Below are 14320 nucleotides of genomic sequence, written 5' to 3'. Positions count from 1 at the left end.
CCATCAAGAGTGAGCTCCCTCTCTCGAAATTTAGCTTTTATACTTAGGTTACATGGTAAAAATTACCATTTTACCCCTGTTTAGTAATTAATTTTTATCTATCAATGTAGGCTAGATCTGAATAATTTAAGCATACAGATAGAAAGAGGGGATCAAGACGAGCAAATACATAAAAAATCATCTCAATCGAACTTCAGGATCAAAAGTTATTAATAAATGAATTTTAAACCAATTTAATCCATTGGATTTAAATTCATTTATTTATTCATTTTTTTTTAACACGCCATGATGTGTCGCTCTCTCATTGGCTGGCGAATTTTGAATTCTCCTTTTCGCAGAAAAGTCCTTTAGAAAGGCTGGAATTGCTGCTAGACGCCGCCCCCTTGCGCACTCTCTCTCATCTGGTATCTCCTAAAAATATTAAAAATATATACTAAATAATTGCAATAAAACCCTTGGACAGTTTAAATAACATCTTTACGCCTGCAACCACGACCGAGAGCTGTTTTTGAGGGCATCATTGCAACTAATTTTTTCGAAAAGCCCCTAGAAGAGTAGAAATTGCTTTAAAACTTATTTTCTCATTATAAATATATCCATTTCCTCTTAAAAAATTAATTTCTCACTTAAATAAATCTCAAAAAATCCAATTAAATCCTAAATAAAATCTAGAAAATTCCATAAAATTCTTAAAAATTCAGTATTTCATCCATATAATAATTAAGCTCGAAATTAAATTTTAAACCTGCCACTTTCATTTAAAAATAATAATTTCAAGCTCAAATAAATCTCAGAAATTCATAAAATTAACAGAAAATTAGGGAAAAATCAGAAATCACTTGGAAACGTTAAATTTATGAAAATATATGATAACAACCCCATTTTAAGCTCTTTAAATGCATAAAATTATGCTAATAGCATGAAAAAAAGACCGAATTTAGGGTGTTATCAAGGATCGTGCCTACTTTCTAGGATCGTGCCTTGTTTTAAAGGGGGGCATTTAGGCCTTGGATCGTGCCTATAAAAGGCCCCCCATTTCCCTTATTTTCTTCATCCCAACATCCCTTGATGTATTCTTCTTCTCTCCCTTTGAGTTGAGTAGAGTTTCTTGAAAGTTCATTTGAACTAGAAGTCTCTTCCTCCTTCCCTCTCTCTTACTCTTGGAGTTTGTGCTCTCTTGATGGTGACGACGCGGGGACGTGACGAGGCTAACGACTTCATCTCGGTGTTTCTCCTCGTATCATCTTGGGATCATCCTCGACATCTTCCGCATTGGTTCACGTCCCAGTACTCTTCCGCGAGTGTTTGTGCCCAACATGGTTCATCCATTATTACATTGAGTCCAAAACCATTTGATCAGTTCTGATACGCCTTGCTGGAGCATTTTCCTTGGTCGGTCTCCTGGGCGTTCAATAACGTGGAAGATTAAAAAAACCATGTCAAGCTCTTCTATATCGTCTCCCTTAAATTTTTAGCTTAATTATTTTCTTTAGTGCGGACGACATCGTTCCTCAGTCGGAGAGATTTCCTTACTTACGATTAGCCACTTTTGTTTTGAAATACTATTATCTTTCTTCGTGTCAGTTTAATATTGCATCAGAAGGGGTTGGAACATCTACGGGCAATGATTGCTCTTATCACGTTCGTAATCTTCTAGCCGTTCTGTGGGTCAGTGGAAACCTACTGACCCTAGACTACCCATTTCATGTCCTGAACTTTGTTCTGAATTGGCAATAATCGAATCACCTCTCGTTATTTTACAAGTTACATCCTTCGAACCCTGGCATCGCATTCAACTATTTACTGTGGTGTAGATCAACTCGAGGACACCGTCGACCTGTTTTGCATCAGATGGCTTCTCAATGGACGCAGGCAGTATGGGCAGTGGCTCAGTCAGACTGATGAGTGAACCAATCTCCACTTCCCTTCCAGTCCTCTCCAAGAAGAACTACCCATTGTGGGCAATGCGCATGCAGGCACTTCTGGAGGCTCATGGACTATGGGAGACAATAGAAGAGGAGAACGTGCCAAGAAGATGGATTGACAGACATTTTCCTTTCTCATTTGTAAAATAACTGAAGATGTCCTCACACATTTGACATCAAGTCTTCCAAGGAAATGTGGGGAGCATTAAGGACAATGAACATGGGCGTGACTCGAGCATGAAAATGTCCACAATTCAAGCTCTAAAGCATGAAGTTCAAATGCTGGCTATGGCAGAAGAAGAGCCCACATCAGAATTTTCTGGAAAATTTTCTAGAGTTTTCACGCGAATGAGAAGCTTGGGTGAGAAAGTTGCAGAAGGAGATGTTGTTGCCAAACTTCTATGGGCAGTTCCAGCAAAGTTTGACTCAGTTGCCTCATCTATAGAGCAATTTAAAGGCCTGGATTTCATGACTCTTAAAGAAGCAATTTGGTCTCTGAACAAACATGAGATAAGCTACGGGATACATAGCTGTGCAAGGATGAGCAGGCACTATATTCTCATACAATGAGAAAATAAAAGGCAAAGAAGATGGTCAAAGTTCAAGTGGCCAACCTCTTGAAGATAACAAGTAGTATCTCGATATCGGTTCAAGCAATCATATGAGTGGGAACAAACAACTATTTCAAGACACTTAAGAAAGCTCAACCTTAACTGTTTGTTTTTCTAATCAGTTGAAGGTTGAGATTCTTGGCAAAGATGACATTACCTTACAAAGTGAAGATGGTATGATCTTGAAATTCAGAAATGCTCTTTATACTCCTAAGTGGAAATAAAGTATTCTGAGTCTGGCGTAACTTGATGAAGAATGATACAAGATTCTTCTAAAATCTGGAATGCTTACTATTTATGATTCACATGAGATTTTTCTTTTTGTCTATAAGAAGAACTCAATGGAAATTATATCCTATGAAATTATGTGACTCCAACATACTTTGGCATCAGCGTTTTGGGAACTTGAATTTCAAGTCGCTAATACAGCTAGCAAGTATGGAGCTGGTGAATGGGCTGCTTCTTCTTGAAGTACTTGTGCAAATATGTCAAAGTTCTACTGTTGGAAAACAATACAGAAATCCTTTTTCATCAGCAATGTCTCCCAAAGCTACATAATCTCTGGAGTTGATTCATGGCGACTTGTGTGGGCCCATCTCTCCGTCAACAATAAGGGGGAGTAAGTATTTCTTACTAATTGTTGATGCTTTTTCCAGATGAATCTGGGCTGTTTTTCTCAAATGAACTTTTGAGGCCTTTGAAGTTTTCACAGGTTTTGACTCCTTAGTTGAAGAAAAAACTATCTGAAGATCAAATATTCAGATCAGGTCGTTGAGGAGGATTCACCTCAGATGCATTCATCAAATATTGTGATGATCATGGAATTCGATGATAGTTAACGTCCCCTTACTCTCAGCAAAATGGCATTTTTGAAAGAAGAAACATCACCATTATACCTATTGTCAGAAGCATTATTATAGAAAATAATTAGTCACCAGAATTCCGGGGAGAGGTAGTAAGTACCTTTATTTATATTTTGAACATGTCACCTTCAGAAAGCCTTTCTGGTTCGACTCTGTTGAAAACTGGACCGGTTCGAAACTGATTTTTTAGCATCTAGGGGTATTTGCCTCATTGGTGCATGTAAAGATACTTCGAAAATGGTAGGGAAAGCTTGATGACAGAACTCAGCCCATGGTTTTCATTGGTATGAAAGTGGAACAAAGGCATACAAGTGTTATGATCGAGTAACCTGGAAACTTCATCTGAGTAAGGATGTGATTTTTATGAAGAAATCAAATGGGATTGGGGAGAAGACAACTAATCCAAGCACGAATGTACATCGTAATTTTTTAAGTTTTTGGATGTTGCTGTCAATGACGATGAGGAGATTGATGAAAATGCATCTGAAATGGAGCATAAATAAATAACTGAAGCTGATTTTAATGGGAACTCTACCTCAAAAGAAGATCAGCCAAGATAGTGCAGAACTATAAATCTGATCTTCGATTAAAAAACCTCATGTGAATGTTAATCCTGAAACTTGTATGAATGTCACTGACGAACAACTGAAATTTTCAGGGGATAACAATGACAAAGTATGGAGGCATCCTATGCAACATGACAGGGATGCAATTGAAATAATCGTACATGGCAACTTGTTCAACCACCAGCTTTCAGCAAACCCATTGATCTCAACTGGGTGTTTAATGCAAGGAAGAATTTCAGAGGGGAAGTAATCAGACACAAGGCAAGACTGGTCGTGAAGGGGTATTCTCAAAGGTATGTCATAGATTATGATGAAAGTATTTGCTCCAATTATAAAGATGGAAGCCATCAAAGAGCTGTTGGCACAAGCATCACAGGACGGTTAGGATATACATCATTTAGATGTTAAATCTGCAATTCAAAATAGTATAATTGAAGAAGAAATATATATATATATATATTTGAGACAACCAATATGGTTTAACAAGAAGGGCAGTGAGAAACATGTATTCAAATTAAATAAAGCCCCCTATAGGCAGAAGTGAGCACATGACGCTTGGTATTTGAAATTGAGCAAGTGTTTATCCTCGCTTGGATTCACTAGAAGTGTGCATGAGCATGTTGTCTATTTCGATCTATTTGTTAAGTATTATTTGTTATTTGGAGTTTATGTTGTTGATTTGATACTGACAGGTCCAAAAGTCTATCATATTCAATAGTTCAAGAACCCGACTATGAAATTATTTGAGATAAGTGATCTCAGTTTATTCAATTCATACATGTGAACATATGTTATTCAATGTGATTCTTTTATCATCCTAAATCAGAAGGCTTATGCATTGAAGGTACTTGAGAAATCGGTGATGGTGGATTGCAATCATGCACTAGCTCTTATGGAAGCATGGACAAATTCAGCGGAGATGGAACAGATTCCACAATAAATTGTTCTCATTACTGAAGTCTGATTGGGCATTTAAGGTATCTCACTCACACCCAACCAGACCTTATGTACTCTTTTGGAATTCTTAGTGTGTATATGGATCATCCAACTACTGAACACTTATTGGCAGTCAAGAGAGTCCTTAGACATATCAAAGGGACACTAAATTTTGGACTTTATTACGAGAAGGGTCAATCTGTTGAAGGAGTGGTTGGATACATCGACTATGATCATGCGGGTGATACAGAAAACCATATGAGTACCAGTAGTGTCCTTTTTTTATTGGGTCCAAGGCAATCAGTTGGACCTTACACAAACAAAATTTAGTTACATTATCTTTTGCGAGGCTTGTGTACATTGGTGTCACTTTTGCTGCGTGCCACGGTGTTTGGTTAGTTCGTTTGAAGGGTGAATTGATAGGTGAAGAACCCAAACCCACGAATTTAATGGTGGATTACAAATCAGCCATAACTTGAGCAAAACTCCAGTTTATCATTTTCGTACAAAGCATATTCCTTGCCTTGTGATTTCATTTATCATGTTTGGAAGAAAATAAAGTTGAACTGGAATACATGGGAAGCCATAGACAGCTAGCTGACATGTTCACTAAAGTTCTCAGAGGAGTGTAGTTTGCAGGAATGTGTTTCAACTTGGGACTTCACACCATAAAAGAATAGAGGCAAGATTTAGGAGGAGATTGTTGGGATTAATCATGTTCAACATGAAATAAAGATGTTATAATAAATGGGAAATATTGATTTCTGATTGTTCATTTCATTTCTTTGAATCAGTCTCCTTTGAACTAGTTAATATCCTATTTTTTTATCTTTTACGTGTGACTTAGTTCACGCTGAAATGCCTGTATGTATGACCTATGTGAAATGCATAAATATGCGGTTTTTTATCTTCTTCTCCCACACCCCACCTATGTATCTTTCTCTGGTTTGGTGTCTGCCTTTTGTGTTGCAGACAGGGGAAAAATTCATTCCGACATGAACAATTATGCCTTAGGATTTACTTATAGATAAGGTTTTTGAAAAATATGAAAGTATTATCATAATGACTTCAGATAATGTTGCACTAGATTACAAGTGGTCTAGGGATTCGATGAACAAAACATAAATGCTTGTGTACTTCAATACTCCACACAAATCATGCGTTGTGTCCTCCCATTGTTTAGTGGGGCTAGGAATGAACAGGATAGTAGATTAAGTATCAATGACCACAAGTAGAAAGCACTGATATGTTTTGAGGTAAACATGATGTGTTATGGAGGTTTTTAAAGACTGCACCTAAAGTTTGACAATGAAGAATAAACTCTTTAAATTGAATATCATAAAAATGTACTATTTACATGGTTGGGATATCGGGAATCTTTTGTTACTTTGTATGAAAATTGAAGGATATCTTCCATGGACGCGTCCACTAAAGCTTGATTTTAAGAAAAAATAATGCAAATATTTATACAAGTGATCAAAAGACCTCACAGATATCTCGTAGTATCATCAGAAAATTATTCGATTTGGGTCCCCAGAATTGCGCACCATCATCCATATTTTCATAAAAGATGAAAGAGTACACTCTTCTAGCATTGACATTTCTATATAAAATTCATAAAATATACTTATGGGTGTTATTGAAATTTACATTGTTAAACATCTAGGGAGGAACTTAGTTGTAATGTGTGAATCTAGTAGGATGCCTTTTTAGGATGAAATCACAGTTTTTGATAATTCTTATGATAAGAATTCACATGATGATCTGTATGAACCCCTGAGTGGTATTATACCAAACTGTCGATTAGGTTGATTGATATGAAGGTTGTGTAAGTGGTCCTTAGACCTGAGACACCAAAGACGCCTTGTAGTTAGACAATTGTACTTTGACTATGACCTACGAGTCTCTAATCATGGGATTCTTAAAAAAACGCTTATTTTGGGTGTATCAATAAGTTAACGAGAATGATTGAACGGGCAAGATACGATTATCCACCCATTCTAAACAAGCGGACATTATTATAGCTCGAGACGACGCAATGAAGTCCTTGGCTAAGGGTGTGAAATATCCAAGAATAGTTCTCTAGGGATTTTTGAATGCATCATCACTAACTCAGATGATGACTGAGGGTTGACAGTGAGCTGTACCGAAAGGTGTTCTAAGATCGCCAATTGAAGGAGAAACTATACATACAACAGGTTCCATTAGTGAGTCGACACATACTCTTTCGTATCTTGTAGAGTACAAAGTGTAGCTTGGCATCGACGAGTTGGAGACTCAACCTTTTGATTGTTTAAAATTGATCCGACATCAATTAATCTATATGATGACATTGTTACTTATTTTATAATGTCAATAAAGGTAATTGGACCACTAGAGTCGTTAAATAGACTAATACATGGACCTAGACGATCACACACCAGTGGTGTTTTGGACATCGGAAGATATACTTATGTTTTGGAGATTTTAATGAAAAATGCCAACTTTAAATTAATAAGAGAAGGCCTTAAATGAAATTTACCCACGGTACAATTTATTATGGGCCTTGTTTTTCTCCCTTCTACGGATGTCTGGTCTCCATTCCAGATGCAATTGGAAGGTGTAACGATGGCACCATAGGTTGAACGGAGCTCCCCTACGCGAAAGAGGAGATTCATTGTGCCGAGGGTCACATGAATGTCTTGAGGCTGCACACATGAGCAGCTTGACGCATCTCGCACAAGGATCCTAGAAATCATGGAAGTGATTCGTGCACATGTGACTCATTTCGTGATTTTAATGATGATGTTATGATTATGTTATAAGTCTTTGGTTGCATGGAAGCATCATGTTAATCTATATCAAGGCCTCTCGAACCCAATAGTATCATCCTTAAAAGTTTGCTCATTAGGCCTCCAAGTAGGACAAGCTTGCTCTAACTTTGACATTAGTTAAGGTAGCCAATTTAAAGACATATAGGAAGGTGGTTGTTTAGTCGAGAGCAAAAGAATAACTTCCCTACATGCATGGCTATCATACTATATTCTGCAATGACTTCCATGGCCCCGATGCCTGTAGCACTAAGGAAGTCCTCAAAACTCATGGCGGACTTCACATATATATTTCGGTAGACCTTCCCTTTGACATTTCACCCATCATGATACTCATCATGACATCTTCTTACTCCCAATGGTTACTCTCCCTAACCTCCCTCCCTATTGCATAGATCCCACTTAGTACCAAGAGCTCCAAGCACAGGTCCAAGATCTCCTACGTAGGAACTTAATCGCCGTTAGCCTTAGTGAAGACGAACAGTGGCTATGTCACTACGCCGTCGACCAGTAGGACATTAAAATAACTTAGAGTAGTAAGAAATGAATATGTATCTATACTCGTTATGAGAAATAGAGATTCAGGATTGAATATAGGAAAACATAGAAGACTAGGATTAAATCTAGTTAGGATTAAATATAGTTAGGAGAAATCTAGTGGACAGGATTAAATCTAGATAGGATAATCTAACCGTTACAGAACAACGGTCAAAATTAAATCTGAAAAGAGAAGTTACAGATCTCGATCTGTAACTTCTCTTTTCTAACCGTTTACTACTTATCTATAGTGTATAAATACAAACAAATGTGTAGCTAATCTTTCTAATGAGGAAAACACCATCTTGCCTATTGTCTCTTCTGGCCTGTGCGATCTCTGCTTCTCTTCTCTTCTATCTCTGTTCTTCTTCTTCTATTTCCCTACTCTTCTTGAGTAATCTTCACATGGTATCAGAGCCAGCAACCTGAAGAAGCTATCGGAGAGAAGAAAAAGACGTCAACTCTGCCCTCTGCCGCAGATTTCTTGTTCAAACGATCTCTGCGGCATCGTTCTCTTCATGGGCCAAACCAGCCATTGCAACAGGGCATTGAATATCTATGCCATCGAATCCTCAATCAGAACTCATCTTTGGCATCGTCTCCTCCACAGTTGCAGAAGAATTACGGCAATCTCTCAATCCACGCGCTCTCTCGGATCTTCTACACTGCACGACGGGACAATGAGCCATTTGGTTCTTCTCTGCGGCGTCTGTGCCTCTGCCTCTTCTTCTCCCTTGCTCCACACAAAGAAAAACGATAGGATCAAAGGCGACAATACTTGATCAAATTGCTGTCAGTATTCACGTTCGCCTTGGTACTCTTTTTGGTTCTGATTTCTCGCCTGATTGCACAAATTCAAGCATGAGTACTCTAAGTATTGCTGCAGTATCACCCGCAGGACAAGTCCCAGCGCTAGTTCCCAGTGGAACTATGATATCGATCAAGCTTACCAACGACAGTTATCAAGCCTGGAAAAGCTCCATTCTTCCCATCGTCAATGGGTATGAATTGGTTAAGTTTATTGAAGATTCACCCCCTCCGATCTCTGTTACAGATTCTGAAGGAAATACTGTTGAGAATCCAACATTCAAGATATGGTGGAAATCCGATCAACAAGTACTTGGTCTTCTGCATTCAACACTCTTTGAATCCATCATACCCTACATCAGCAAAGCACGATCATCCAAAGAAGCATGGGAAAAATTGGAAAACATCTTCTCCAATCGAAGTCAGTGTAAAATTATGGAACTTCATCGACAGTTTCACACCATATAAAAAGGTACTATGACCACTGATGAGTATATCGCCTATTTTCGATCAATCGTTGATTCACTTGAGATTGCAAATCAAATGATCAGTGAACCTACTATGATCTTTACATTCTTGAGAGGATTAGGCATTGAATACTCTCACTTTGTTGTTAGCATCAATGCTAATATCAATAATCTGAAGCTTGATGACATCATCCTTAACTTAAAAGCACATGATGCTTATCTTGCCTATCAACAAGACTGTACTAGAGATTTGTTTGGTCCAGCTGCAAATAATACTCAAATTTGACACACTCAGTCTTTTACTCAGCCACGGAACGATGTATACTACAGTAGAAACAATTATCAAAGTCGTGGAAGAGGAAGAGGAAGAAACAATAGATTTCAACCAAGGTGTCAACTTTGTTTCCAGTTTGGACATCGTGCACGTGAATGCAGCGAATTCCACAACAAAGGAAATCTATCCTGGAGAAACACAAGTCAGCAAAGGGTTCATGGAACAACATCATCTCAAAGTCAACCTCAAGCCTATCTTGTTAATACTGCTGGAACATCCCAAAATGAAGTATGGTATCCTGATAGTGGTGCCACCCATCATGTTACAGCAGACAAAAATATGCTACATTTATCAACCAGCTACCTTGGCAATGATCAGCTTCAGCTAGGTAATGGTTCAGGTTTGAAAATTCTCTCCATTGGATCATCTAAAATAGTCACAAATGATAAAAATCTCTATTTAAAAGATATTTTACATGTTCCAGACATAACTAAAAATTTATTATCTATTCGACAACTAACCTTGGATAATGATGTTTATGTTGAATTTCATTCTTCGTATTGTCTTGTGAAGGACAAGAAAACAAACAGGATCCTTCATCAAGGATCAATTAGAGATGGACTATACTGTCTTGATTCAACATCGACAATGCCAAGAGCTTACATTGAAAAGAAAGCTACATCAGATACTTGGCATTCAAGACTTGGCCACCCTCATTTTCGAATTTTACAACTTATTATAAATAAATTTGGTCTGCCTGTTTCTCCTTTTCGAAAACATTTTACGTGTGAATCATGTTGTATTAGCAAATCACATAAACTACCATTTACCTCTACCAATCATGTGTCACAAACTCCACTAGAAATTATTCATTCAGATCTATGGGGACCATCGCCGGTTCTTTCTCATTCGGGTTTTCTTTATTATGTTGTTTTTATTGATGATTCTAGTAAGTTCACATGGTTATATCCTCTTAAAAAAAAATCAGATTTTTTAAATATGTTTATCGAATTTCAGAAACGAGTAGAGAATCAATTCTCTACCAAAATTAAATATTTTCAATCCGACTGGGTTGGAGAATTTCAAGCTTTGAATTCATTATTCAAACAAAATGGAATTGTTCATAGAGTGTCTTGTCCACATACTCCTGAACAAAATGGTACCGCTGAAAGAAAGCATAGACATTTAGTCGAAACAGCTTTATCTATGCTTCATCAAGCTAATATGCCTAGGAAATTCTGGGATGAAGCAATCTCCACAGCAGCATTTCTTATTAATAGGATGGCTACTCCTGTTCTTAAAAATAAATCTCCTTTCGAGGTTCTTTTCAATATTTTCCCAGATTACTCGTGGCTAAGAACTTTTGGATGTCTTTGTTTTCCGTATTTAAGGCCATATTCGAAACAAAAGTTAGATGACAGATCAGAGAAGTGTGTGTTCATGGGGTACAGTACTCATCATATTGGATATAGGTGTTTATCTCTCCATACAGGTAAATTTTTTATCTCTCGACATGTTATTTTTTATGAAGATTCTTTTCCATTTACAAACATTAAAACAAATATTACTATGCCTGGTATTCTTGGAAGCAGTCCTCATACAACTTCCTCTTCAACTTCATCTTCATTTTTTATTCCCTTCTCAACTACATCAGAATCGATGAAATCCATGGAACATTCATCTCCTTCCAATGCATCACATTTAAACTCACTTCATTCTTCGTCAGCTTCTATCAATCATGATTTACCAAATCCAACATCATCAGTTAATTCACTTTTGAGTAGATTACATCTATCAACTCCTCTAAGCAAAAATTCTCAGAATTTAATATCTTCAACTTCTGTTTCTTCTTCCCCAAAAGAAACCATTTTAGATACCGCCCTATTACCTACTTTAGACATGACGCCTGAAAAAGGTACTCACTTTAAAGTAAAGTCTTTATCGGATATCTATCTTAATGATATTCGATCTTGTTCTCTTCCAAAGGCATGTCCTACTACACATTCTTTCAAAAATCACTCTGTTTCTATAAAACACCCTCTTCCTCGTTGTTTTCATACTGTTGTAAACTCTTGCATAGAACCCACATCCTTTTCCGTAGCATCCAAAGACAATAATTAGATGCTTGCAATGAAACAGAATTTTTTTATTACAATCATATTAATTCTAATCATTCCAATCCACACAAATAGTAAGATCTCGCCCTTCCCCACTCACGCTTCCATCTCGAACGCAGAAACAGGGAAGCTGTCGGCGAGACCAGTTCCGGTCTTAAAGATGATATTGCCGGAGGCGGGATCGTCGATGTAGACCTCCACCACGGAGAGCCAGAGAAGCATCTCTCTCTCTCGCTCCCTCTCTTTTTCTCTCTCTCTCCTTTGTTCCCTCTCTCTCTCTCTCTCGCTCCCTCTCTTTTTCTCTCTCTCTCCTTTGTTCCCTCTCTCTCTCTCTCTTGCTCCCTCTCTTTGTCTCTCTCTCCTTTGTTCCCTCTCTCTCTCTATATATATATCTATCTATCTATCTATCTCTTTCTTTCTCTCTCTCACACACACACTCTCTCTCTTGCCTCCCCTCCCAATCTTCTTCATGTTCCAGCTCTTGAATGCTTCTACTGAACTCTCAAAGTTTTCCAGAACAAAAAATATATATATTTAGTAGAATTAAATTAATAACATCGTAAGATCACTGTAAAAAAAAACATTCTAATCCATACAAATAGTAAGATCTTGCCCTTCCCATTCACGCTTCCAACTCGAACGCAGAAACGGGGAAGCTGTCGGTGAGTTCAGTTCCCGTCTTAAAGATGATTTTGCCGGAGGCCGGATCGTCGATATAGACCTCCACGACGGAAAGCCAGAACAGCATCTCTCTCGCCTTCACCCCCGTCATCTTCTTTATCTTCCGCGGCCCCACCGTCGCCGTCACCTCCGTCGCGTACGACACGACCTGCTTGATCGCCTTGAAGTTGTGCTCCACCTTCTTCTTCCGCATCACCCGCAGGAAGCCGTCCTGCTTGTTGTAGCCCACCTCTGTGACATCGTTGAGAGGAATCAGTCCGAGCGGGAGGCCGAGGTCCTTGAGCAGCTCGGCCAGCATCTTCTTGCAGGCAGACTCGCCGTGGAAAACCTCGGCGTTATTTCTGTAGCTGTCCACGGCCGAGGGAGGAGCCATGAGAGGCACTTTTATGCTTCAATTAGAAAGGAGAAAAGGAAGGATTGGCAGTTGTATTTTAAAAGGAAGTTTTGATTGCAGGGTGAATAAGTTGGATAAGGTTCTTATAGGAAGAGGGCATCAGCGTGCTCGGGGGAAAAACGGCGATGAAAAAGTCAAAAAAGGGCGGGCTGATTACATGGCTGGTGTAAGCCCTGGTTTCGGTTTGTGGTATATGACTTCAAAGTCTCTGCTAAATGGTCTCGCTATCCTACTTTGACATGGCCGACTACCAAGCAGCGTCCTGAGTTTGTCCGTGCGAAGTAGGATTATCCCACCACGGAAGAGGAGTGTTCTAGTTTGAATCTTGATATTCAAGGCAATTCTTACGAGGTCGTCAATCTGACAATTCACACGACAATTTATACGAAAATCTGCGTAAAAGCGTAAGTAATATGTTGTGACAAGTTTTTAATTTAAAAACGGTCAATCGTATGGCTCTGACTTTGGGTAATTATTCCATGTCCTTATTGGGTTCATTTGAACACCCTTCGAAAGTTATCCTGAGAGGAACATCTGACCCATTTAGATGTCTCCTTTCTAGCCCATGATATTTTATTCGTCGTGAGAAGACTACGCGAGGGACAGGGAACCATCCAAAGATCATTGCCTCTCTAAACTTTCGCTTGGGTTTAATAGGTTTGAGCTGTCTAACTCTATAAAATCAACATTTGAACTTTATAAAGTGACGTCCGGTCAGTACTAAAAAAAGTTTATGATTCTGATAACTCAAACTAATTAGGGCATGGGCTAAAAACTATAATATATTAATGGTAAAATTTAGCATAGCACAAACCTGAAATATAAGGTTTTATGCATAAAGAACGTAAACATAGTGTAATATAGAGCTATGAATGTATGTTGTCAAGTATGTGTTGAAAACATATTTTTAATTTCGATGTATCAGGTATGTAACTTTGTGACTCAGCCATTACCATGGATCAAAAAAATCCTAAAACTGAAAGTTCAAGCAATTAATCTAGTACTGTGAACTCTTTCAATCATCGAAAATATTTTATGGTTATAAAGTAACCAATGTTCTTACGGTGTAGCTGTGAAAATTAGAACACGAAAATTTATAAGGTGTTCAGCACCATGTTTTGAAGGAGCGTGAATTCAAACTTTTAGTTCTCCAAGTAAACTTTTCAGTTAATAATTTCAGGAAACTTTTCCCGTACATTTTAAATTTCATTTAAACGCGGTCCTAAAGTTGGATTTTGTCGCGAAAAAGTGAGTCAACATGTCAATCCGAAATGATCGTAAGTTTCACATTTGATGGCTTCACCTAGTGAAACGTTTAAAAGGTTCCAGAGT

At 38.1% G+C, this 14320-nt stretch overlaps 1 protein-coding gene across 1 annotated transcript; it reads right to left on the bottom strand.

The window, feature by feature from the left end:
• Positions 1-12478: 12478 nt before the first annotated feature.
• On the bottom strand, positions 12479-13276 carry LOC144713868 (uncharacterized). Its single transcript, XM_078588587.1, has one exon. The coding sequence runs from the start codon at positions 12965-12967 to the stop codon at positions 12536-12538; it is 432 nt and encodes a 143-aa protein (XP_078444713.1). The 5' UTR covers positions 12968-13276; the 3' UTR covers positions 12479-12535.
• Positions 13277-14320: the final 1044 nt, after the last annotated feature.

The sequence above is a fragment of the Wolffia australiana genome, chromosome 16, assembly GCF_029677425.1.
Source record: "Wolffia australiana isolate 7733 chromosome 16, ASM2967742v1".
NCBI lineage: Eukaryota > Viridiplantae > Streptophyta > Magnoliopsida > Alismatales > Araceae > Wolffia > Wolffia australiana.
Note: the sequence above shows the minus strand (reverse complement) of the source record. Positions and strands in the feature narration are given on the sequence as shown.

Coding starts and splice junctions, on each gene's coding strand:
- LOC144713868 (XM_078588587.1), bottom strand. CDS start 12,967: ATGGCTCCTCCCTCGGCCGTGGACAGCTACAGAAATAACGCCGAGGTT.